The 26,632-nt window shown below is 55.2% G+C and overlaps 1 protein-coding gene across 2 annotated transcripts in view; it reads left to right on the forward strand.

Moving 5' to 3' along the window:
* MAN1C1 (mannosidase alpha class 1C member 1) overlaps window positions 1-26,632 on the forward strand; it is a 140,550-nt gene that overhangs the window by 101,308 nt on the left and 12,610 nt on the right. The window contains exons 3-7 of one of the 2 annotated variants that reach the window (XM_011284525.4): window positions 4,820-4,935; window positions 6,831-6,911; window positions 12,585-12,679; window positions 19,072-19,198; window positions 22,207-22,300. In XM_011284525.4, the coding sequence (XP_011282827.2) occupies window positions 4,820-4,935; window positions 6,831-6,911; window positions 12,585-12,679; window positions 19,072-19,198; window positions 22,207-22,300 (513 nt within the window). The remainder of the gene's footprint in view (window positions 1-4,819; window positions 4,936-6,830; window positions 6,912-12,584; window positions 12,680-19,071; window positions 19,199-22,206; window positions 22,301-26,632) is intronic. The other variant, XM_011284526.4, reaches the window with a different exon arrangement.

Below are 26,632 nucleotides of genomic sequence, written 5' to 3' on the forward strand. Positions count from 1 at the left end.
ACATTGGGGAGGCCTCAGCATGTAGGTGGTTATTGAACTAAGGGAATGAGGGAGGGCAGAGAAGAGAAAAGGCCCAGTGATGACGGAGCCCATCCATAGTGGTCTGGCGAAGAGGAGGAACCAGCAGAGGAGACTGGGAAAGTGCAGATACAGGGTTAGAAAAAGAGCGGCGTCCCGAAGGCCACGGTCCGCTCAGAGCAAGCACGATGCCAGGGGGAGTAAGTGCATCCGTCAGAGATGGACCATCCTGGCTCCCTGCCTTTCCCACTTCCACTGGGAAGCTATTTCTTGAGCCGGAGATGAGTCTTCTGCACCCCGGAGCCCTGCTCTTCCGGAAGGGCAGAGACACATAGCTTAGCAATTCTTTGTGGTGCGCCGAGAGTGGGGCAGCTCTTGTGGTGGAGATGGGGGTGCACAGGATGGGGGCAGACAGTGTGGGCCTGGAGGAGCTGCTGAAGGTTTTCTCAGGGGAGGAGGGTCCAGGGAGGACAGGACCTCACGTAGACCATGGAATGACGTTCACAGTGGCTTCCTGAGGGTGGGCTCTAGATCTCTCCAGGTGAAGGTGGGGTGGAGAGGCCGTTCCTAGCAGTCTGCGGAAGAGTCACCGAGGTAGGGACGTCTAAAGAGGCCACAGGGAATGGTGGGAGGCCTACTTGGGTTGGGGACTCTGACCTTTGGGGCTGCTTGGAGACAAGGTGCAGAACTGGTGCAGAGAGGCAGCGGGAACCCTTGACCCCAAGGAGCTCGCAGTCAGTTAGAAGGTGAGCAGAGCCCCAAGGTTCAGCACAAGGGTAGACACACCAGTGGAAGCTCTCTCCGCAGGAGGAGCTTGGCTGGATGGAATCAGGGAAGGCTGCCAGTGGGAGGTAGAGCTTGGAGAGCGTGTGGGCTTTGAGTGTGGCCAGATGCACAGAACGGCTTCCTGGCAGAGAAGAGCACGCGTGCCAAGGTATGGAGGCAGGAGTGTGCAGCACGTGTCCAGGAAGCAGAGCTTGATGGGAGAGGAGATTAGCCGGATCCTTTGGAGTCAGACCCAAAAGGCTTCACCCCCACCCCCCCACCCCAACCTTATTGCATGGGCACTGGGAAGCCGTTGCAGTTTCCTGAGCTGAGGAGGGACACAGCTGGGTCTCGTTTTAGGAAGACAGGTCAGGCAACAATGTACAAGGTGAATTTGAGGGGAAGGGGAGGGGTCCTGGAGGTAGGAAGACCCTTTCAGAGGCAGGTGCCCACCCGGATCGGGGATGTTAACGGCCTCAGCAGCAGACACAGGTAGGACCGATGTGACACTTTTCCTTTAAGTTGGGCCGAAGGTTTTGTAAGCTGCAGCCTCATGCCGCACTGCCCTGTGGGGCAGGGAGGGGCTGGTAACGCAGGAGCACCACAAGGCCTCGGTGACCCCAGAAGACTGTGGAGGGGCTGCCCAGGGCCAGTTGAGGGCAAGGAGGGCCACGCTTCTGTGTGTTGGGTGAAGCTCACATGTACCTAACACTGTGCCAGCACCTTTCCATCCACTGCCCCGCTTAGCCCTCCCGGCATCCTTAGGAAGTAGGTCCTACTGTCGTCCCCATTTTGAAGATGAAGGACACAAGACTCAGAAAGGTACAGTGACTTGCCTTGGCACACAGATAGTATGTGATGGAACCAGGATTTGAACCCACATCTCCCTGACCAGGCCAGTGTTTCAGGATGAGCTACGGGACCCAGGAAATAAGAACAATGAACTAATTTGTCAAGCACTTAACTCTGCCCCAGGCATACACAGGTGTCTTTATGAGAAAGGCCAGGCACTTATATGATGCATTTATCTCAGCTCAGGAACCTGCAGTGGCTCCCCAGTATCTAGCCCAGTGGCCTTACCTCACTTTACAGAGGAGGACTTTGATATTTGGAACAGATGTGTGGCTGGCCCCAAGCTGGGGTTTGAACCCAGGGCTGTGTTCTTTTAACACACCTCACTGCCTCCTGCCTGGCGGGGGGGGGGGGGGGGGGGGGGGGGGGGGGGGGAGGGTAGGGGGAGGTGTCCTTTGTGCACAATGAGCATTCAGAGCTAGAAGTGGGAGAGTGAGCCAACCTGGAACCTGCCTCAGGGCCAAGGCCAGTGGAACTTTCAAGCTGGCTGCCTGCCTTTTTGTCCCCCTTCGGCTCTGTGCGTCTAAATCGAGTACCTATTCTCTGAATAGGGTTGTGTGTTTTCCCCTGGGGAGCTGCCCCAGGCCAGCTGCAGGTACAGATAGAGTTGAATTCGGGATTGGGCCTTCTCTCTGGCCCAGCCTGGCCGCTGGGTAACCTCTGGCCGGGAATGAAAGGCTTCCCAATAAGTGCCTTGCTGGCCCGCAGCCCGGCTGTGTGGTAGGTGGGGGCCCAGGTGAGAGGTCAACCGAGAAAGGATACAGGAACCTGAGAGCCGGGCAGAACTTTGCCAGAAGCTCCCTTAGCGAGCTGCCTTCTCAGCTGGGGCCTCCGGAGCATTTGGGAAGGAGAGCTGGTCACGAGGAGCCCTGGCTGCCCTTCTGACCCAGCCTAGACCCTTGGGCTTCTCAGCTCAGGCTCAGCCCAGGGAAGGAGGGCCCCTGGGATAAAAACACTGGGCAGCTCAGGGCGGGATTCAGAAATCAGACACCCTGGGTCTCATCCCCTTGGCCTTGGGCTTCTCTTCAAGCCCTCCCTGGTCAGAGCGGCCTCCTGTCCCTTGGAGGGATAGGGCAGGGTTATCAATCAGATCCAACTGTTTTCACAAGGAATTGAGAGAAGTTGGGTTCTGCTCTGCCTTTGATCTAATCCCGGGTATGTCCCAACCCCTCTCTGGGGGCCCTCTATGAAATTTAGGGGCGGGGCAGTGGGATCTTAAAAATCCCTTCTGGCCCTTAAAAAATCCGGTGTGAGGCCCTGTGGTGTAACAGGAGGGGGCCGTAGTTTCCGAGCCAAGAGGATGGACACCGGCTGGTGCTCCGTGGCCGGGCGCATCTCAGCATCTGTGCATCTCGGGCCCATGGGCGTTCCCATGCCCCACTGCCTCTTCATCTGACAGTAAAGCGTCCCTGTGAACCGGGTTTGGCCATTGACAACCACAAGGGAAGCAGCCAGCATAAACCAGGAAAGATCAACTTTGTTTGACTTGGGTATTTTCCTACCAATCCTTCAGTGTAGGAGGAGTTGACATTCTGGAAATTCACTTCATCCCCAATACCAAAACCATCTTGGGATGCCTGACTCTGGATTGGGGAGCCCTTGCTTCTGGAAGCAGATTCTAAGGCCTCCAGCTTTACCCTTCTCTCAGTTTCTCCTGATCTCCCTCTCATCCTTTTCCAGGCCTAGGAAGGTGGTGGTTTGAGTTTCAGGAGTCTCTGCCTGCAAAATCAACACAAGTGAGTAGTTAGAGAAGCGCTAATTAAGGAGATTAGAGGCTGACTCTGAATGCAGGTGTGCCCGCAAAGCCCGAGCTGTGCTTCAGACTCAAGTGGGGCTCAGCCCTGTGCGCTCCAAAGCTCCTCCAGTGGGGAGGTGGAGCCTGCGGTCCTCACTGAGCCTCTTCAAGGCGGAACCGTCAGTCCTCCTGAGCTACATGCCAGTATCTAAAGGATTTGCTGCTACTTTACTTTAAAGGAGGCAGCTGTCTCTTACAGGAAGCCCTCCAGATGGCCCCAGGCACATCGCTTTCTCCCTCCTTTCTTCCTTCATGGGACTCTGCACTCAGGCTCTGGTTGTGCCACGTGGGGAGGCCTTCCACATCGCTCCCCTGCCCAGCCCGTGGTGTGGAGAGCTGCGATATTTTGCACCATTATCTCAGCCCTTACTCCCCAGGATAAGACTCTAAGGCCCAGTAGCAGGGGCCAGGCCTCAGAACTTGCGCTTTCTGGACTGACCATCCTAGAGTGGCCACAAAACCTTTGGTTTGTGCATTTGTTTGGTTTCTTTGCCCAAACATCCCCCCCCTTTTTTTTCCCAAATGGAAGTAGGTTTCTGGTTATAAAAATAATCCATGAGCCGAAGAAGTCAAAAGGCACCTGTAATCCCAGCACTCGGGAGGTAACTATTGAATCACATCTTGCCAGACTTAGTTCTGTGTAAGCTCATCCACATTTGGCATACAATAAAGAAATTATATTGTGTTTGGTTTTTTGTTGGTTTTTTTTTTGCAACCTACATTTTTTAACAGATCCCATGGATATCTCCCCAATAAACACAGGCCTACCTCACCTGCATGAATGGCTCCATAGTCCTATTTTATGTTTGAGCCACAATTTATATAACTAATCCCCTATTGTTGGATTTGGAGTTTTTTCCCAACTTTTCCCCATTGTATATGGTACCGCAACAATAAATACCTTCCCAGATAAATATCTGTGAACATTTTTTTTTTCTTTCCTTAGAATAAAACAAGGAATAGAATTGAAAAGTCAGAGGACTGGCATATTAAGGTTTTGTAAATGAAATGCCAGTTCACCCTCTCCCCAGTGTCACAGAAAAGTGGTGGGTGCCTGACTGGCACTGATGGTTGGCTTGCTGGCGGATATGGGTGGACTGAGGTCTGGGAAGTGGTTCGGCCTGTGAACTTGGTGTCCCAGGCGGCTGGCCCCCGGCCACTGCCCCGAGGAGGAAGCAGCCTGGGGTGGGCGGAGGGGGGATGCTTGTTCCTGGACTCCCCTTCAAAGGCTGGTGGTATTGGAGCCTCTCTGGATCGTGCCTGGGCCAGCCTTGGCCTCAGAACCTGCCTAGGCGTTTAGAGGGGGCGTGGAGAATGGTAGCTTGTGCGGCTGGGGATGGAAAGGACAGGAATGAGCCCGGGTCATGCCTCCGATCTCTGTGCCTACAGGAGGCCTCAGCGGGGCAACCATCATTGACTCCCTAGACACCCTCTACCTCATGGAGCTGCAGGACGAGTTCCAGGAGGCCAAGGCTTGGGTTGAAGAGAACTTCCACCTGAACGTGGTGAGTCAGACACCCTTGGGGTGTTGGAGCCAAAAGGGGTCCGGAAGGGCAGTGGCCAGCTCCACCCAGTCACTTCTGAGACCCAGAGACTCTGGCCCCAAGCTGCACAGCAGAGCAGTCCTGGAACTGGGGCTCTGCCCTCTCTGCTGAGCCCCCTCTCCTAAGACCAGCCTCAAGGTGGTGTTGAGCTCTGGCTGGTCCAGGAGTATTTACCAGCCAGTTGTCCCCTGGGAGGGAAGACAGCCAACGACCCTTCCTTCCCCTCCGTGGGAGGTGGCAGGCACCCAGGAAGTCCCTTCTAGGGTTGAATCTGTCACACAGAACAGTAGCAACAGGAGGGGAGAAGTGGTGTATCTGCTCTGAGCCGCTCTAACCTGGAGCCCCCAGCTCACGCCATGCCGCCCTCTAAAGATAGGTGAGAGGCTGAGGAGCCATCCAGATGATAGTAACAATGACAATGACTAGTTCACGGGCTTGTTGTGAGAGTTAACTACCATGGAGGGTTACAACAAGCATTATAACACGGTCAAGTCTGATACGGATGCGAGGGGGTGTCCTCCTCCTTCTCGTCATCATCAAGGTTATTTTGAGGCATGTTATGCCTTCTGGTAGTCTGCGTGAGAAGGTCAGAATCCTCCCATTTCCCACCGTATGGAATGGGAGAAGGTGGGAGAAGGAAGGGGTATCTTCATAGGCCCACCTTGTCCCTGTGCAGATAGTGGATAGAGAATGGGCATCAGGCAGCTGCCTATGGTGCCAGGTGCTGGCAGGTTCGGGGAGCCTGGGGACATTCAAACAGGCGGGGTCCTTGGAAGAAAGCAAGATGGGGTCCCATCCCCTCTCTGAGCCTTGGCTTTCTCACCTGGAAAACGGGAACGGAAACCTCGCGGAGCCCTGTGAGGCAGGAAGAGAGAAGAGCTTTGCAGGTGCTGTGTCAGTGGAAAGCTCTCCCAGATAAAGGGACAGTCATCGTTGTTGTCGGCAGTAAAGGACAGTGATGTGGGGAGCGCTGGGGGGGCAGGGATGGTAATAGCAGACCCCTCTAGGGAGCCACGCCAGGCACCGCGTGTGCGCCGGGCGGACGTCTCACCTGTACCACTCAGCGCCCTGTTGCCACCTGCTCAGGATGAAGAACCTCGGGCAGAGAAAAGCTAAATATCTTGCCCGAAGTCCCAAAGCCAAGTAAGAGGCCGAGGTGGGATTTTAACCTAGATCTGGTCCTTGGCATGGTGCCCCAACACCCCTGATTCGCAATCCAGACCTAAGAAAGAAAACAATGATTGAGGCAAGTGTGGACACGCCCTGAGGGCTACAGAGCTGAGGCTGAGGATTGCTGATTACCTACAAGTACCTTTCTGGCACCCCTCCCTCTCAGCCTCGGCTTTGTCCCATTTGCCCCAAAACCTCCTGGGAGAACCTTCCCCTTCCCCCTGCCGCCCCAAGGAATGGCCGCCCTACCGTCCAGCTAGGCCAGGAGTTCCCTCAGGAAGGGGAGGTGGCTGGACTAGAGAATCTGCCTCCCCTCAGGCTAATCTTCGGCCCACAGCTCCCCACCAAGTTCTCCAGCTCCTTGGAGAACAGCCAGGCAGAACTTTGCTCTGATGGCCTCCGGCAAGGGCTGGGGAAGAAAGCCAAACCTGGCGTTTATTTGCAATGCTGTCAACGAGCGAGCGGTGGTGGCCTGCCAAGCAGGTGTCGATGCCTCTCAACTTTTGCTCCGAAAACCACCACCCAGCGAGGCCCCGGAGCCCAGCACAAGTATGGCCAGATCAACGGGGGGGTGGGGGGCTGCGGCCAGAGTGACCTGTCTCGAGGACCTGGCTGTCCCTGGGAGCCCTGCAGGCACCTCACAAGTGTCCCCCGCCCCTGCCCTCCCCTTTCCCGCTGCCCTGCAGAGTGGAGAAGCATCCTTGTTTGAGGTGAACATCCGGTACATCGGGGGACTCCTCTCAGCCTTCTACCTGACGGGAGAAGAGGTAAGTTGGCCCTTGGAGGACCCTGGACCATTCAGGTGGGAAAAGGCTTTAGAGAACACCCAGTCCCGCTCCCTCATGTCACCAGTGAGGAAGCAGGGATTCAGGGGGATTTGCCTGGGGCTGCCCATGTCCGCCCAGCCTCCACGGTGCCACCTGCAGGCTCTCTCTCTCATGTTTCATCTGATGTTTCCCTTCTCTTGCCGAGGTGAGCCCCGCCGGCTCCCACAGTTGCTAGTAAATTTTCCAAGGATGATGACTAGTCTACTCACACCAGCCCTGTAGTTCCTCGCACAGCACCCAGCAGTCTGGGCTCAGCACTGGCTCGTAGAGCTGTTGGACTGGTTTTTGCAAAAGCTAAGACCATTGTTTCGCCATTTCCACCCCTGGGGCCCCTCAGCCTTGTCCTGCTCCACAGCCACTCCTCCGGTCCCCCTCCCCTTCCAGTTGCCAGCCACGGGCCAGAGGTCAGCTGCAGGTCTCAAGGGGCAACAGGGAGATGGGGCAGCCACTGGGGCTGGTCTCATGTCCGAAGTGCAAGGCCTCAGCCCCAGGCAAGCTGTGTTGGCTTCCAGAGGGTGGACTGTGCAGTGTGGGGAGAAGACAGAGCCCTGAGCAGGGAGGGCGTCAGAAAACCTGGGTCTCATCCCCACACCACACCTGCCTGTGATCTTGAGCAAGTCCTCCCCCACCCCTGGGCCTCGCTTCCTTCCCCACCATGGGGATGGACTCACAGAGCTCTTGTGAGATGGATCGGGAGGGATAGGAGTTGACCCTGAGCTGACCAGCTCCAAAGCCCATATTCTCCGTGCTACAAGAGAATTTTGAAAACCACAGAGCTCTGTAGAAATAGGAGGCTCTTCCTCCCTTCGAGAAGTCCCATGAAAGTGCAGCCCAAGTATCGGGGGGTGAGGCTGGCCAAGTCCCCAGCCATGGGTCATCATCGATCAGTTGTGTTCCCTGTTACCCAGAGGGGTCACGCTGCTCAGCACAACCGCCGCTCTGGGGTTAGATGCCTTGGCCTTGGCCCTTTCCCTTCCCTGCCCTTCTTCCTGCTCTGTCCACCCTGAGACAATATCATCCCTGCCCCTGCCGCGGGGAGGGCCGCCAAAAAATCCCTGCTAACCTCCAGTGGTGGTGTCTGAGGAAGTCAGCTGCAACCAAGGGTTCAGAGGCAACAGGTTCACTCTACTTCCTGTCACCTCGGGCCTCTCCATCAAGCCTGATCTCCTCAGCAGAGATTACCACTTGTACCAATCTGTCTCCAAACCAGTGTGGTTGGGATCCCTTGGCTTTGAGCCACACGAAACCTGAATCGTATTTGAAAACCCTAGGATAGGAAAATGACGTGGAACAGAAAAGGCACCCTGTTCTTCCAGGCACTTGCCCAGCCTCCCTGCCACTCATGGCTGTGGAAGGTGGCCATAGCGTATAGATAGGGACAGGGGAGGGAGCCAGGCAGCTCAGGGCTCTCAGGGGTCAGTCTGAGGGGCCAGCGATTGAGGGAGGACCTGGTGCCCCTCAGTCCTGATGCTTGACCCAGCCTCCACCCTCCTCATAGGGTATCCTGGCTCTGAAAACCTATCTGAGGCCTTGGCTCCCTAGTGATGTAGTCTGGCTGGGTCTGAGGACCCAGAGGAGGGGAGGTGCCCCAGGACCAGCCAAGAGGGTCCTTGGCTTCATGCAGGGTAGAAATCAAACACAAGCCAAGAGGAAGTGAGAGCAGAAGACTGAGGGCGAGTATAGGTACAGACAGAGCATCTGGGAGGCTTGGAAAGGAAAAGGAGTCTTGTCTTTGCTTGGGGTTTTTACTGAGGATTGTGGTCTGACATACATGCCCTCTCAGATACCCAGAAACTGGTCAGAGCAAGGACAAGGAGCCAGGTGTCCTCCATAAGTCACTTACTCCTTGGAGTCGGGGGTCTTGGCATCGAGATGTCTAGCGTTACTGTCTGGAATATGCACAGGACAGCCTGGTCATTCGCTTGATGCTATCTGTCATGCTGGAAGACTTCAAAGAAATCGTTAACTCCTTGACCCTTGCAAGGAGGGCTACGTTATTTGTACTATGAGGCATGTGTAAGGCAGGTGCAGGTCCTGGCAAGAATAGAAGCAGGAAAAGGAGCATAAAAAGCAGTCCCCCCTTCGTGGCGTTGCCTCAGTTTCCCCATCTCACTTTAAGGATCATCAGTCTGACTCTCCAGGATGCAGACTGGACAGTGAGGTGTGGACAGGAGTGCCTGTGACTTAGAAATAGTTCCCAAAGCCCAGGGAGCCCCATGTGGCTCAGAATCCTGAATAGACAGGCTCCTGAGGTTATGGGCACAGCCCCTGTCCTCTAGCCATGCCCTGCTGATCCCTCTCTGTTCCCAGAGACTGTGCCACGTGAGCCCAGTCTCACTGATCCCCAAATACCCCATGAGGTGGGGGTCTTCATCTATTTACAGATGTAGGAACTGAGACTTAGAAGGAATGTGCTCAGGTCGCAGTCCCTGAGGGCTGTGCTGGGTCAGCTCGTGACCCCGTGGCCTTTCCGCCACAGGCCTGAGTTGTAGCCCCCACGCAGCCTGGCCCAGTGTCACTCCTTGTGACCAGGGCTCAGCTGCACCGGACTGGGGCCTCCCTCCTCTCTGTCCTTGGTCTCACACGTAGTGGGTGCCTGTGAAGCGGGGCTTTCCATTCTTCAAATATCCCAGGAGTATTTGTGGAATGGTGCCGGAGACCGCAGCCCCTTCCTGGGCCGCGGCCTTTCCTTGCTTCAGAGGAAACCTGGGGGAGGAGAGTCCCCTTCTGGGTAACCAGCCCCGCAAGACCCACAGGAGAATGGCAAGCCTGCTGACAGCCACTCCAGGTGATGTTTGCACGGCTCTTCAAGTTCACATGGCCCATTCACTTACATACATCCTCTCGTTTGAGTTCCGGACGAACCCTGTGAAACAGCCGGGGCACATGTACAGTTAGTTCCGTTGCACACAGTTATAGTGCTCAGAGATAGTAAGTGGCTCACCTAAGGTCACAAAGCTGCTAAGTGGGAAGATCCAAACCTGGGCTCTCACTCCCAGCCCAGACACCTTTCCACTCTACAGAATGTAATTCTTGCTGGCCTCTCTCACCTCTGTTCTGGAACCTCTGGGCCCTGCCTGTTGCTTACCATGGCTGTCTGCAGCCATATAGCTAGCTCTGTGTTCTCTCTCTGTGTTGGAAAGGCAGCTTGGTATCAGTAGCTCCACAACCTTGGGCAAATTGCTTCTCTGAGACTCAGTTTTGTCATCCTCAAAGTGGTCAACATCTTCCCCACAAGGTGGTTGCAAGGATTAAAGGTCATGTAGAGACACTGACACATCGATATATTGTGCTTTATAATAAGTAATATATATTTTTGGTCTGCATCCTGCTTCTGGTAGAGCTCCTAAAACCATTGGAATTTCCTAAGTGATGAGAGCAATAAATATGTCTTTTGTTGTGTTAATTGGGTGACTTTTGGACCCCACCAAAGGATAGAGGCTGGTTGCTAGGAAAACCTTGTACTTAGAGGGTAGTTATTTTCAGTCCCACCACCCTGACTTCCGGGGACAGGAGAGGGGCTGGATGCTGAATCGGTAGCCAGTTGGCAGTGGTTTAATTGGCCCTGCCCATGTGATGAAACCTCCATAAAAACCCAAAAGGACTGGGTCACAGAGCTTCTGGTTGGCTGAGCACCAGGAGATTTGGGGAGAGCGCCACGCCTGGAGAAAGCATGGAAACCCCATGCCCTTTTCCCCATACCTTAACCCTCTGCATCACTTGCGTCTGACTCTTCCTGACTTCTGTTCTTTTATAATAAACCAGTAATCCAGTGAGTAAAATGTTTCCTGAGTTCTGTGAACCACTCTAGCAAATTAATCAAGCCCACAGAGGGGTTTGTGATAACGTGCTCCTAAGAGCACTTAAGAAGAAATCTTCTAGGAGTCCTCAGGGCAGAAGACAGCCAGTCGGCTGCCTGGAGCCTCAGGCTCGGGTTCAGGTTCTGGAGGGTTCCTTTGTGCCTCAGTGCTCAGCCTCCCAGGGGTCAAGTGATGATGTCAGGAGCCTCGAAGGAGAGCCCTTTGTTGTTGCTGAACCGGTGGCTTCTGGGGCAGAGGGCTTTGGAATCTGGGTCCTAGACGAGCTCCTCGGGGATTGTGGTGTGGCTGGCCCCTGTGCCCACTTCTGGGACCCTCTGTCTGGCACTGGACACTATCCTCTTCTGTCCCCATCACTGCCAGGCCCCACATGTGACTCTTCCCTTCCCACCCCCCTTCTCCCCAGCAACAACCACACCTGCCCTCCGAGGCCTCTCTGCCACATCCCAGCCGGATCCGGCAAAAACTGCCCCGCAGCCATCCCTCCACAGCTGCCTCAGCCCATATATTGTGCATATTGGGGTTGGGGACTCAAGATGACTTTGTTTTGCAACACTCAGGAGGTCCAGCTCCGGAAATGAAAGGAAACGTGTGTTGTTCCACCCGGAATAGTCACGTTTTAAAAAATAAATACTACTTACTGTGGGCTTGTTTTTATTATGAAAAAAAGCACAGAAATACAGATACGCCAAACGAAGAAAGCAAAATTCCTCCACGAGCCTACCCCCTACCCCCAGGAGACCATTGTTAATATTTTAGTGTATTTCCTGCCCAACCCTTTCTCACGCATCCGTGTGCATGTAATTTTTACTAACTTTGAATTACACTGTTTCAAAGTATATTTTTCTTTTAATGAACTGGAACCCCTTTCTTTGCATCATGCCAGTGGCTGCACGGTATTCTATTGCCTGGACAAGCCATAATTTAACCACTTCCCTATTGTTTGATATTTAGAATATTCTCATGTTTCCCATGTTTCCCTTGAAATAAAGTTAAGTCTTTACAACATCCTTCATTACTTATTTAGTTAGAATAAATTCCTAAGAGGGAAACTGTGGCGTCAGAAAGTCACAGGTGCTTTTGAAATAGAACAGTTTGAAGGGGTCAGAGCCTCCCGCAGGGCCCTGAGGCCTGGGACCCCCATTCGCCCTTTCCGTTCATTCCCATCTAAAAAATGGGAACCGTGGGCAGATTCAGAATGTCAAGGGGGAAAGGCCCCAGCCCCCCACCCCTGGTGTTACACGTGGGACGGCAGTGCTTTGCTGGGAAGCACACAGCAGCCAAATTGGGAGGCAGGGATTGAACCTGGGGCGGGGCAGGACTCCTAATCCAGTGTTCTTCACACCCGGTCCAAACGTACTTCCCCCGCACCCAGCCCGTGGCGTCCTGGTCCATTGGTGACGGCGGCCCTGGCTACTTCATCCTCCCGTCGGCCACCCGGAGCACAGCTGGAATCACTGAGCCTTCAGAGTCCCGACACTGCCGTGAGGACTTTACAACTATTACCTAATCTTCATTCCTCCCAACAGCCTCTGAGGAAGGCGGTAGTGGCCTTGTGTTATGAGTGAGAAAGGAAACCGAGGCTCGGAGAGAGGTGCCTCGACTAAGGCCACGTCACCAGGAATTCGAGGAGCCGGGTTCCTAGCCAAGGCTGTCTGATTCCAGAGCCTAACACAGCGCCACCTCCCACTCCGGGCCAGCAGCTCCTGGGTTCATCCGCCGGCAGGAGCAGCTTCTCGAAGTGATGGCGCCCACCCAGCCCCGTTCACGATGCCCCATGCTTCTTCCTTTACAGGTGTTCCGAATCAAGGCCATCAAGCTGGGAGAGAAACTCCTGCCCGCCTTCAACACCCCCACGGGAATCCCAAAAGGTGTTGTGAACTTCAAAAGGTAGGACATCTGGTTTCCCGCTTCTGGCTTTGGCTGCTTCCGTGTGGAAACTGAGGCACAGGGAGAGGACAGTACCCGCCTTGGGAATCACAGCCAGCCAGTGGCACAGTGGAGGTTAGCCTTAGCCAAGGACTCTCCAGGGCCGGTGTTTGTCACCACACCTGGGGCTTAGGTTTCATAAGACCTGATCTTCCTGAGGTGTGGAGGGGCAGCTGTTCTGTGATCGTCCCCCAACACTGCCTTGACTCACCGCCCTACGGGTGTACCCCATTCACCTCCCTCCCCAGCTAGGGTCAGCAGCCAACAGGCACATCACACCCTCCTGCCATGAGGAGGTGCCCCAAACTGCTAGGGAGTCTCGAGACTCTGAGCAGAGGGACCCCTGGTCTGCCGACTGCCACCCTTGGCCCCAGCAGGGCTGGGTCTCAGGAACCCAGTGTCAGAACCCAGAAGGGCTTCTGGGGGCATCAAGGTCACAGAAGCTCAGACTCCAAGGATTGAAGGCCCTGGCCAAGGTCACATAAGCCAGTAACCGACTGACCATTCCAGGACACAAACCCAGGACTTCCAACTCCATTTTTGATCATTCTTGTTGGAATTTCCCCCTCTTTAGAAATAATAACTTCTCATTGCAGATAATGTGGATTATACCCAAAGTGTTAGATAAGAGCAGAAAACTCCCATGTGGTTCCACTAGTCACAGAAAGCACCGGTAATGCTTCTGTTCGACTGGCTCGGTATTAAAACGTTGATTCTTATTGGCTGCTTCCATGATTTTGCTTCCTGATCTGTTGCTTAATTCAGTGTGTGAACCTGAGACTTTCTGGGTAGTCACTAAGTCACAGAATGCCCGAGTGGAGGGGACCTTGAGTGGTCCAGTTAGAGAAGAGCAGAGCAGGGGCTGCAGCTGGGTCCAGCTCCAGAGCCCGTGGGGTGCCTACCTGCCCCCCTCTGCGCTGCTACCCTTCCCTCTCGTGGGGACGGGAGCGTGTTTATATCCACTCACTTTCCAGGTGTGGCGACTGAGACCCAAAGAGGGGAAAGGACAGGGTCAGAGTCCAGAGGACTAATGGCGAGCCAGCTTCATGATGTGTGAATCTTCACGAGCATGAGTCTGGCTCCTGGGGACCCCCGTGTGCCCCGTTGTCTTGCCTTTGCTCACTCTGTTCCTCCACCGGTTGCCCTCCTCTCCCAGCTTCCCTGGCCAGCAAAGCCTGGCTCACATGCCACCTGTGCCATCAAGCCAGGAGCCTTTCAGCCTCTCCTGGCCTCCAGGCACTTCGTTTGCTTCTTTACGGCCTGGTCGCATGCCTCTTCCTGTTCCCTGCTGGCCTGGGAGCTTCTTGAAGGCAGGATCTTGAGGCAGATATTTATCTTGAGGGCAGGTATTTATATGACCCCATTATTCACACAGAGTCTCAGAGAGGAAAAGTAACTTGCCCAAAGTCTTAACAGCTAATAGGTAACTGGGGCTAAGATTCCAATCCATTTTGTTACAGACTGAAAGCTCTGCTCTGAACACCTGCCTGGCCCTCCCTCAGGCAGGACCCATGCTGCCCCCCCCCCCCCGCGCTGCAGGAGCAGACCCCTGGGAGATGTTGTAGGAGGCACCCAGGAGCTCCCTGGGGCCGTTCGCGAGGTTCTCCGAGAACCCCGAGTCCACCTCACCAGACTTCCTGTTCCCTCTCCTGAAGTGATGTCTTTTTTTTTTTAACTGAAAGATTTTTTTTTTAAGTTTATTTATTTTGAGAGAGAGAGAGAGAGCAGGGGAGGGACAGAGAGAGAGGGAAAGAGAGAGACTCCCAAGCAGGCTCTGCACCATCAGCACAGAGCCTGATGTGGGGCTCGAACTCATGAACCCTGAGATCATGACCTGAGCCAAAACCAAGAGCCGAGCAGTTAACTGACTGAGCCACCCAGGTGCCCCCTGAAGTGACGTCTTACCTCAGGACTCTCAATCCAGCAGTGGCTCCAGCCAGCTGCCCGGGAGGGAAGGAGGGCGCCTCACCGGAGGCAGGGGCTCTGGGCTCTGGTCGCATGTCGGCTTCCTCTCTGTCCCGGGGAGGTCCCACTCTTCTGGTCCGCCTGCCTGGGGCCTCACAAAAGAGAGGGGACACATACGCTGCTTTGCCACTTCACTTACTGTCTGATCGGAAAACATTCCTGGGGTGTGACATCACATAAATCCCAGCAGAGGCCACAGAGGGGCCCTCAGGGCCAACCGAATCCCGTCCTCAGTGCTGGGGCTGATGTCTCAGAGCCGGGCCTTTGGAGCTCTGCTCAGATCCCTTTCCCACAAGCACCGATCCTGGAGAAACGCAGCCAGCCGTCAGGGAGGAGACACAAACACAGTATCTTTGCGGCTCTCTCTCCCAGGGCTAGCTCCCCGGCCTCGCTGCCTGAGTCTGGGATAGGACCTTAGCTTCGCTGTCCTTCCCTCCTCTGTGCGTGGCACTGCGCGCCCCCAAGCCCTGCAACCACAGCCCTGCAGGGCTGTCTGCCTTACCCCTGTCCCTCAGAGCCGGGACCGGATGCGACACAGATCCTGACATTTCTGATTAAGAAAATGCATTTAGTTTTAGGCTATTTGCATGCTGTCGGTGCTGTATACATATGTATGTATATGCATATTTCCTGGCAACTCCTCCCTTTCATTTTCTGGGTAAGAGAGTCTGTTGCTAAAAATGCATCCCTGTTCCACCCCGGGGGAATGTCAGGGATGAGTACGGCCGGCCCGCGTGGCGCTGAGTTTGCGCTTTGGAGAGGGCCAGCTGGTGGGAGCTGGGGCACACGCTGCTGTCCCTGCCCCGGGCAGGGCTCGCTGTGGGCAGCTCTATGAGGAAGGGCCAGACGGGGTCCCAGCAGGAGGGGTGCGTAACTAGGCCCTGCCCAAAGTGAGCGTGACTGCTCCTCCTGCCTGGGAGGCAGAGGCAGGGACAGCTGTGACCTGTGACCTGCGGGCACCACTGAACCCTCTGAGTGGCAGTGGCCAGTCCAAGGACTAATCTCTGTGCCACACTCAACTGCCGCCCTCCCCCAAATCATACAGGCGGAGATACGCAACCTCACCTGTCACCCTCTCTAGCGTCCCTACACTCACACACAAACACTTCCATTCGCACACCCCTGCCACACACACACATACACACCTTAATAAGTGCTAGTGTTTGGTGAGCATGTCACTGTGTGCTACACACAGTGTGAACACATGATATGCATTCTCTCTTTTCAACCTCACGGATCCCATTTCACCAGTGGAGAAACCGAGGCTGGGAGAGGTGAGGTCACTTACCCAAGGTCACACAGCAGTAGAGTGAAGTTGGAATCCGGGTCTGTCTGGCTCCAAAGTGAACAATTATACCAGACCCATGAGCGCGCACACAGACACGCACAGACACGCGGGAGTTTCTGCCATGCTGGGGAGGGGCATTGATGAGCAACCCTTCCCCCAGGGGGGAGAACACAGGCTGCACACACACCTGCAGGCTTCAGAGACCGGGACGGGGCAGAGGGCAGACCTTCCGTGAGCCCGTGGCCTCGCAGGGCTGATCCACGTGCCTTCTGGTCTCTGGATGCTGCCTAGAATACATGCAGCTGGGGCACACGGTAGCTAGGATTTGGATTTGGATTCGGATTCAACGCTACCATTTCTGTCACTTACTCTGTGACCTTGGAGAAGTGTCTCCCCCTCTCTGAGTCTGAAATAAGAATTGCAGGATCTATCTCTGAGGTTGGCTGTGAAGATAAGAGAAGGTGCTAGAGCTGCCTGGCACCCATCAGGAACTCAGTCACTCAAACGAGCAATAATTTTAATAAACTACAAACACATCATTTATATGTGCATAATTGCGTAATGTTAAAAATGACAGCAATCACATGCCTAATTTGTAACTCACAATAACTCTATGAGGTGTGGGTACTGTCATTTAACAGATGAGGAAACTGAGGTCTAGAGAGATCAACCGACCAGCCCGAAGTCGCCTGGCCGGGTGCTGAGGGATCCGGCATTGAAGGCAGGCAGGGGAGAGGGAAGGCGACCGCCCACTGCCCGCCTCTGCCCGGCACTTGTGTGCCTGTCTGCCAGGCTGGTTCCGCTGCAGGAAGCCCACTCGGGAGGGTAATTGTTGGGCGGGAGGGGAGAGGAAGGAGAGGCTCATGTGAAGGCAAATGAGAACAAAAGACGGGGGAGGGGGTGACTGGCGGCTTTTTTGACCTTGAATTTCTCTGCGAGGGCAGGAAACATCCATTATTCAAGAATCCCTCTGTGGGTACCCACGGCTCCCACTAAGAAAGCTGGAAAGAGAAGTCTCACTTAGCCTGAAGGAAAAGGGACAGAGAAGGGACACCTTCCCCTTCCCTCTGGGTCGATGCGGGGTCATCTGGGTGGGAGACCGTTAGGGGATGTGCAGAGCCCAGTCTGCATCCCGCCTCCACCACCTCCCGGCTCCAACCTTCCAGTAACTTACTTCCCTCTCTGAGCCTCAGTTTCCTCTTTGCATATTGGGAATAATGGTATTTTACCTTGTGGGGTTTAAATGAAGCAAAGACGCAAACAGCTTGACCCAGGGCCCGGTATCTTTAGCGGCTCAATAAACAGAAGCTGTTTTATTTATTATCCGAGAGGGAGTCTCCCCTCTCTATGCAACCCATCCCTCCCGATCTGCCTCCTGCCTCCAAATCAGGGAAATACCAAGGAGGTGGAGACCGGAAAAAGGGACCCGTGGTCATCTCTTTATGGAGGCCACTGGAGTGCTCCATTTGTTTCTGGAAGTTGAGACTGATGAATTTGACTTCAGAAACTATATCCAGGCTGGATAATGGAGTTTAGAGAGGAGAGGGGCTGCCTCAGAAAAGCCCCAGCCCACCCCAGGAAAAGGAGTGTCCCTCAGATGGCAAACCATGATCTCCTAAACCCATCTTCTCCCACGCCTGCCTCCCTAGGTCCTGTCCTGGGGAGACAGAGAGACAGAGCCCAGTTCTCGGGGAGGCACAGCTATCCCAGCAAGGAAGCAGAGGGGCTTCCGGAGGCCAGGGCAGAGCCAGCCCCCCTCAGCCTGTACCTTGTAGCCCCTACAAATAGGGGGCACTCACTCCCCGCTGCTCTGTCCCACAGGAAAGATCATCATGAGACATGATGAGGAAACTGAGGCACAGGGAGAAGCAGCAGCTTGCCCAAGGCCACTCCCACCCTGCACTTTTCTCCTCCCTCTTCACCCCACAAAAGACCTAGGAACAGAGACCGGGGCCAATTACTCTCGCCCAGCTTGATGATGCAGGAACTAAGGGGCATAAGGAGGGGATGATTTGCCCAAAGGCGCTCAGCTAACAAACTTGACCCTGGCCCCCTGGCTACAGGTGCCAGGGAGATTTAAGTGAAAGCACCTGGGAAGGCAGCAGCCTTACTTGTTATCATATAATTCAAAGAGAGGCAGCCCACACGATGGTTGGGACAAGCTCTGTCGTCAGGCCAGCCTTGGGCCCCGGGTGCTCCACCTAACTGTGATCGAGAATGGGTGACATCACCATCCCAGGCCTTGTTGTCCTCATCTGTGAAAGGGCCAGATGGGACGGTTACCTGAGACTCTGCACGGTTCCTCCTTAGAAGCACCCAGGTCCTGGAAACGGTTAGTCGACAGCCTTCTCCAGCGAGGTCACAGGGCCAGGCTAGGATCTCTCTAAGACGTTCGTGAGACATGCCTGATCAACAGCTGAGGAAACCTTTGCTCCGAGAGCCCCTGTTTCTTTTGTTCCTAACCTCGGGATCCAGCAGCTCGAGGCGTGTGGGCACGCCAGAGACACCTGCCTGATGGGTATGGGTTCCACAGAATTCCAGGCAGGGGCCATTGTGTGCCCTTGGGCAGCACTGACAGTGTGGGGAGAGAGGGGGAAAGGGCCAGGAGGGGTTCCTGCTTTTCATCTGCCCCCATTGTGACCCAGCCACAGCCATTACTCTCCACAGGCAGCACCACTGACTGTGAAGCGGTTGGCTTGCCTTCAGAGGACAGAACGTGTTCTGTGGGGTCTTTGTGATCGATCTCACCTGTAAATTGGGCATGACTTGGGGGCCAGGTCTTGGCCACCGAGACAGCTCTGCTGCCGTCCTTGGGCCCAGAGGCCTCACAGGGGCTGCTTGACGATGGAAACAAAGAGTCGTGCAGGCAGACGGGTCTGGCTTCAAATCACCTGCAGCAGGTCAGTTCGCTGGCCTCAGTGTCCTCATCCACAAAATGGGGCCATTGGCAATACTGACCTCCGGGGAGGAGCATCCGAGAGCAGATGGCCTGACGCTAGTGGGTGATCGATGGATCCCCCGCTAAGCAATCCCTGTCACTCCCAGCATGGGAGCCAGCCTCACAGACAGTGGGGTGACAGGTGCTTCTGTCTTTTCACAGCAGCTCCAACAGGAGCTGGGGCTGGGCCATGGCAGGGAGCAGCAGCATCCTGGCGGAGTTCGGGTCCTTGCACTTGGAGTTCTTACACCTCACCGAGCTCTCTGGCAACCAGGTGTTCGCAGAAAAGGCAAGTCTTCTCCCAGCTCCTCCCTGTTCTCCATACCGGGAGCGCCACAGGAAAGTGGGTCAGCGATGAGCAGGGTGGCCGGTGGGGACCTGGAAGGCGACCAGCCACCGCTGAGACGGCCCGTGGCTGCTCGTGGAAGCCGTGCGTGTGCCCAAAGCCAGGTGGCACGGAAGGTGAGCACAGGGAGTAATCAGGGCCCTGCCAGGGCAGGGAAGAGGTGAGGCTGCCGGAAGGTTTTCACTGGTGCCGTCGGACCCAGAGAAAGTTCGGCAACGGAAATCCAGGCACCAGCTCGCCTTGGCAGGAATTGGCCACCGGCTGCAAAAGTCCCCTTTCCAGAGACAGTTAACTTTTTCGTGTGAGATCTGCCTGCCTTTCCCTTCCAGATGCCCGCCTAGCTCGTGCTGTCAGCAGGCTGGCAAAGCGGTCTCACTCCGCAGCTGAGGCGCACGTCTGTTCTCCCTCGCCGGTGCCAGGCTGGCTGAGGCCACGGGGGTGCTGAGAGCTACAGCATCCAGGCTATCATCCAGTCTGACAGCTGTCCGCTCCTGCCCCTCCGCGAAGCCCTCCGGAAGACGCAGTTCCTCCACGTTACAGCCCGTGGCAGTCCCGCCACCTGCAGGTGTCTCGCCGGGTCTGACCCCAAACCGGAGGAGGGGAAGCGTATACATACCACCCTCAGATGGCCACCCTCAGATGGCGGTCGGTTGGGCCCCAAGGCAATTGTCCCTTCCTGAGTCCCGCCCAGGGAGATGAGGCCCCGCCTCCAAGGAGAACCCTTTGGAGGCCCCCACCCCCAAAGCCTTCCCTGCTCTGAATATTAGCCTCTTGGAGTCCTAGGAGCACGGGGAGAGCAAAGATTCACGCCCCCACCCGGTGGCTCCCAGTCTCGAGTCCACCATCCAGCCTCAGAGCATCACCCTGCACTCCTGTGAGGAAACACATCTCTGGGATTCCCCCCAGGCCGGGAATCTGCATTTTCAATAAGCACTCATGTGTCTTTTGATGCCAGGTATAGGAGAAGCGCTTTTTCAGTGTGGGAATCCCTCTGAGCATTCTCGGGGAGCTCAAGAGCTTTTCAGCCCCTTGATCACTTCCTCTGTGTTGGGGCTCACTACCCGCCCCCCGTAAATGGCCTGTCATGTCAGACCTGCACTTCCGAAGCTTTTCCCTTGTATTGGGAGGACTCTGCCACCCTGGGACCCCACCTCGAAAGTTCATGGAGTAAGTTGAATCCCACTTCCCGATCAGTCTTATTTTCCTATCCTTTTTTCCCTACCTCCACGCCCTGCCTCCCCCAGCCTCCGTGTTTCCTTTGCCGTGGAGCCAAATTCCTCCGGGAAGGTTGTGACTGGCTTACAATGGAGAGGGACAGGGAGCTCACTCTAGTCCCTGGCTAGTCTGGACACACTAGCTACCACTGCCTGAGCACCTCCTATGTGCTGGGTGCCTTATAGTATCCCTGATCACCCCTCCAAACCCTGAGGTGAGTCCCCTTGTTGTCCCCTTTTGATAGAGGAGGAAACTGAGACTCAGAGGTTAAGTCACTTGTCCTGGGTCATCCAGCTGGTAAGTGAGAAAGCCAGGATTCAAGCCCAGGACTTCCTGACTCTGAAGCCCACGTTCTTTCAAGACCAGATTAGTATAGCAGGCTTCAGGCTTTCCCCCCTCAAGTCCATCTGCTTGTCTCTCTGTCTCTCTCTACATTTACATTCTCTGGCTATTTTCATCCCCCAATCATGCCTCCCACAGAGGCGATTATTGGCAGTCAACAAATTGGCCCAAATTCTAGAAGCACCCGCACCCTCCAGGGGAGCTAATTTAGCCTGCTTCACTGCTCACCACCAGGACAGTCGAGAATAACTCAGGTACAAGCACATCCCTGTCCCCCATAATGGACTCCGCTAACATAAATGGATATGAAATCTCATGTGATAGAGCAAAGTGCTGTCCCCTGGAAAGAAAGGTCTGACAGCTAAAAGGCTGCTGCTCTCCCTGCTCCTCGTCTTGTAGATAAATCTGTGAGCATGATATAGTACCGTCCCTGAGGGCCTTTCTGTTCTGCCGGATTCTGTGCTGGAAGGATTTCCTGCGCTGCCAGAGAGCAGACCCCAAGGGATGAATGAAGTCTTCCTGCTTCTCGCCCTTTGTAGCCCCGAAGGTGGCAAATCGCGCCTCTTCTCACTCCAGCTGGGGCAGCTTCTGCCACACGCGCTGCGCGGTCCCTGCCCTGATCCGTGTTGGACACAGGGGCGACTCTGTGTGGTCGGCCAAGACGTGACTCGTGTCCTGGCTCTGCCACTTGATGAGCTGAGTGGCCACGGGCAAGTCGCCGAAACTCTGAGGCCCAGGTTTGCCATCTGTTAAACAGAGATAATACCACAAAGGTTATTCTCAGGGTTGGAGGTAATGTGTTTATAATGGGCCTGGCTCAGAAGGACTGAGAAATGTTACCAGCTGTTGTAGTGTTGTCGTGAAAACCCTGAGATGCCTCGTAGGGCAGGGGGGTGTTGAGGGGCCCAGGCCCTTCCTCTGGAATGGTTCCTGTGGTGTCAGAGAAAATAACATATTCCTAGGCTGAACCATATGAAAGAGCCAGTGTCTGACCATTTCTGACCCACGAAAAAGGCAGTTTTACCTACTAGCACTTACACATGAGCTGCTATCACTTACAGGAACCACCCCCCCCCCTTCAGAAAAGGCCCATCCCCCAGAGTGATGCACAGTGAGGAAGGGGCGAAGTGAGGGGGGCGTGGGGGCCTAGCAGGGCCCCAGGCAGAGTGGTCCGTGCAGAGGCAGCGGCCACGCCCCACAGTGGCCAGTCTCCTGCCGTGCCCCGTCTTGCCACCTCCGGACCGCGGCCTGCTGTTGGTTACGAAGCTCTCCCTCCTGCCTCCTTGGAGCGGTTTCCTCTGTGGATCCAAACAAGCTGTCTCCGTCCTCATCGGCTGAAAGTCACTGGCTCCTTCCAGAAAGTGAAGGGGCGTCTGGCATTTGTATCTTGGCAGGTCAGGAACATCCGGAAGGTCCTCAGGAAGATTGACAAGCCCTTCGGCCTCTACCCCAACTTCCTCAGCCCAGTGAGCGGAAACTGGATGCAACGTGAGTACAGAGATGCCACGACCCGACCCCCACCCCCACCCCCCCCACGCACACACCGCCTTCAACTGATTGCCGCCAGCATCCGGTGCAAGGCACCTGGGCCGAGTGATGAGGGACACATTCATCAGAGCCGAATGCCAGCGAGGCTTTTGCTCTGTGCTCCCAGACACGATCTGTCCTGCCAGGCACTGTGGGGAGGCTTCACTGTTGTCATTGCTCTTGTGAGGGGTGTGATGGCCGCCACCTAGTGAGGCCTGCCCTGTGCGTCCCCCACACGCTCGCTGTCTCCAGCCTTCCATCTCTCAGGATGCTGCTGAAGCCTCCCTCGTCATCCCCCAAACTTGTGGGAGTGTTCCACGTAGACCCATCTACTCCAGAAGTGGCCCCAAGAAAGACCATACGTCCTCTCCCAGCCCCTTTGATCTGGTGCCCCACCTCCAACTCTAATCTTTTTTTTTTTTTTTTGAATTCTTAAGTGGACTAACTATACAGCAGTACAAAGATCATGCATTCACCTCTGTATCTTACACCTACAAGAATTGGTCCTGGGATTTCCTGCTGTTCTCTACTCAGAGGCTTGTTCCTCAACCAGACACGTGTGGATCACCCATGGAGGTTCATTTTCAGCCCCCAGCTCCACCCACTGAAACGGAATGGGGTTTGGTGGGGGGGGGGGGGGGGGATGTGCAGGCTGGAGAGTGTTGAAAAGTCTCCCAGGACCCTGGGATTGTTCCCTTGTCAAGAGGCCTTGATTATGAGGCCATAGCACGAATTGGGGGCGGCAGGTTCCTTGGGCCCTGCTTCTAGGGGCTTCCCAGAGCACCCCGACCCTCACCTCCGCCATTTCTGCTCAAAGACCCGTTTCCCTTTCCCTGCCTCCAGCTCCAGTTGTTATGACACCAGCAAGGGCTCAGGGGCAAAATAGATATGAGTCTAATTACTGCACGGCTGTGGGGAATTCACTTTATCTCTCGGAGCCTTGGTTTCCTCTCCTACACATGGGAGGAGAGCTAGAGTTATGTTCTTTGTGCACCATGGAGGGGTGTGGGAGTAACGGTCAGAAGGGGCAGGAAACAGATTTCAGTTCATCTTCCAAAGATGGTATGTGTTGTTCTAAAAGGTGATGAATACCCATCAGTAAAAGTATACAGTCAGGGCCCGGAGGAGGGCTGGCCAGCCGGCGGGGACACCACGGAAAAGCTGCAGAGGCATCGTTCTTCCACCCCTGAGTCTCTGTGATTACAGGTCCAGAAGGCCCAGAAAATTTGAACCAGGAATTTTCCCTGATGATGACCTCACTCCCAAGTGGCCTCTTGCAAAAGCCACTTACAGAAATGCAAAGTATTTTTAACCAAAACACACCGCCAAATCCAAAAGTGCAGGGAGAAAATGAAGGTTTGAATTACAGATTATGGCCACGGGAAGAGACAGTTCAATAACTGTTACTGCTTTTAATTGCAAGGCCCGACTGGGTAAAGAGATAAACTGCCCCCCTGCTGGCCTTAGCCGCTCCAGCAAAAGCCATAAAGAGAGGGAGGGGGGCGTGGCTTCCCAGTCCCAACAGCTACCTTGGCAAATTACAGGGAGCCCCCCACCCACCCCGCTGAGAAACATAACTTTCTTTTCAGGCTGCGCCAGGGGTCACAAGACTGAGCAAAGTCGGTCACATACGGAAAATTGTTTCATATTAATAAAATATGAATCAGGGGCGCCTGGGTGGCTCAGTCGGTTAAGCGTCCGACTTTGGCTCAGGTCACGATCTTGCAGTTCATGAGTTCGAGCCCCGCGTCAGGCTCTGTGCCGACAGCTCAGAGCCTGGAGCCTGCTTCAGATTCTGTCTCCCTCTCTCTCTGCCCCTCCCCTGCTCATGCTCTGTCTCTCAAAAATAAACAAACATGAAAAAAATTAATAGAATAAAATATGAATCTGAGGCCTGCTAGAGAACAGAGGGAAGGCTATCAAGCCCTGCTCACCCGGGCGCCTGCCTTCCTCCTCCCGTGGGTTTGGCACCTGGACTCATCTCAGGTTTTCTGCGGTTTTTGCTGAGACTTTTTGGTAATTGTGTATTTTCCCAACAGATGAGAACATTCCCAACTTGCATAAGCTAAGTGTGTTCGCATTCTTTTCCTTCCTTGAATCCTCTGGATTCAAAGCGCGTTTGCAACCACAGCAGTTGCAGCTTGGAGAGGAGGAGCTAGGTCTGCGTCCCGGTCCCAGGCCCCCGCTGCTCCCGCTGGAAACTGAGCCGCAGGGTAACAGGGGAGGCCAAGACCCTCCTGCCACCGGGACTTCACAGCCAAGACAAGTTCACCAGCCTCCTGCTGGTACCAAGCACAGATGAGACCGAGCCTCACAGAGCCCCTCAGAGCTCAGAGAGCTGCCCGCCCTTCAGCTTGGCCCCTGGAGTGACTTGTCTGGTCCACTGCCTGAATCCCACACCTTCCTCGATGAGAAGGTGTGGCAAATCTAGATTCTCCCCAGTGGGTACGTAGCGTGAGCTGCCCGCTGGCCCCAGTTTGGCAGCCTCCCCCAGGTTCACGGTACTCTCCTGAGAGCCAGTGTAGGGTGGCGGCCTCCCCCTGCCAAGTGTGATGACACGATCAGGAAGCAGCAAAGCCCATCTCTGTTCAGGCTCATGCACACCAACTCATGCTCCTGTTTTGTATTTTATTGATCAAAAGATTGAGGCCCAGCGGGGAAGATGGCTTGCCCTGAGCTAATGGCAGATCTTCGCCTTCTGATTCCCACCCCTGGGCGCTCTGTGTGCCAAATGACAACTGTTCACTTTGGTAGAGGCCCCTGAGAAGCTCTGCGCGTGTCCCCAAGAGGGTGTCCTGTCCCAAACTCCCGTGGCACTCCTGGGGGCCTGGCTCTTGTCTCCTGCACGTACCTACCAGAAGACGCCCTCGACCGCGTCATACACACGCTGCAATCGCATGATGAAGTCCAAACTCTTTGGCTTGGCGTTCGAAGCCCTTCCCAACACAGCTCAAACCTACCTTATTTTCTTTCGTTCAGGACTTCCTGGACATCCACTGGGTGCCATACAGGCGCTGGGCATAAAGTGAGAATCATATGCGGTTCCTCCCCATAAAGAGCCCACAGCCTGGTGGGGGAGGTGGACCCATAAGCAGATACTTACACCACAGCTTTGGGGGCAGCCAGCGGCAAGGACCCCCCCAGGAAGAGTAGGACCTGCTACCAGTGAGTGCTTGCCACATGAGGGCCGGATTTGCGTGTGCGTTATCTCACTTCTCATGGTCACCCTGCAGGGAAGGACTGTGAGCAGGTTTATGAGGACACAGAAAAGCCTTTCTGAGGAGGGGATGCCCGAGCTGGGGTGTAGCAGGGAGGAAGTGTTAGCCGGGCAAGGGGGGGGAAGGGTGTTTCTGGCAGAGGGGTCACCACAGGTGAGAGTGAGTGTGGGGAGGCAAGGGGCTAGGAGTGTCGGGTGGTGGAGAAAACGGTGACAGGATGCAGGCCCAGGTGAGCCTGGCGGTGACAGTGCCCTCGGCTGTGTGCCCGTGTGCCTCTTCTGTGGGCTGTGAGCTGTGGGAGGGCCCTGAGTGGAGGCGGACCCGATTTAACTTCCGGCCTTCCTCAGCCCCCTGCTCGGCACGGACCTGCTCCAGCCGTGGACATGCCATGGCCATGCCGGGCCTGGCATGCCCCACGCCTCCCTTTGTGCTGCGTCCCGAGCCGTGTCCTCATGTAGCAGTGGGGGATGGGGGGTGTGCTGCTGAGTCCCCCTTCACAGAGCAAGGTTCAGCCCACACTCACCCCTCCCGTGGCTCCCCAAGGCACAGGATTTCTCTGATCTGTTCCGGTTTTTGCTGAGCCCCTGCTGGGCCATGATTTGTTTATGGGGCCTGGAAGGAGCCAGAAGGGCTGGTTTGCTGTGGGTTCTCCTCTCAGCCCACTTGCCTGGTCCCCGCCTGTCTTTACCCTCTGACTTTTGGTCCCTCTCTCTCCACGCTGTCCTTTCTGACTCCAGGCACCTTTATTTTCATCCTCTGGTTGACTGTCAGGCTGCAGAAAGTGAGGGCTCTGCCACCTTGGTGGCCTTGGAGTCACTATGTAGACCCACTCAGTTTTCCCATCTGGGAAAGGGGTTGACAACGCTTACCTACAGGCTTCTTGGGAGGTTGTTACAGACAATGCAGTAAAGTTCCTGGCCCACAGTAGACCCTGGAGAAATGGTAGCTTTTGACAGATTTTCTGTTTCCTTTTCTCTCCCCGCCCCCCACTTCCCCTCCCTTCTGTCTTCCTGTCCCTGCTTTGTCCAGAGGAGCTGGAAATAACTTCCCCATCGCCCCTTTCCTGCCTGAATCT

The sequence above is a fragment of the Felis catus genome, chromosome C1 (assembly GCF_018350175.1).
Source record: "Felis catus isolate Fca126 chromosome C1, F.catus_Fca126_mat1.0, whole genome shotgun sequence".
NCBI lineage: Eukaryota > Metazoa > Chordata > Mammalia > Carnivora > Felidae > Felis > Felis catus.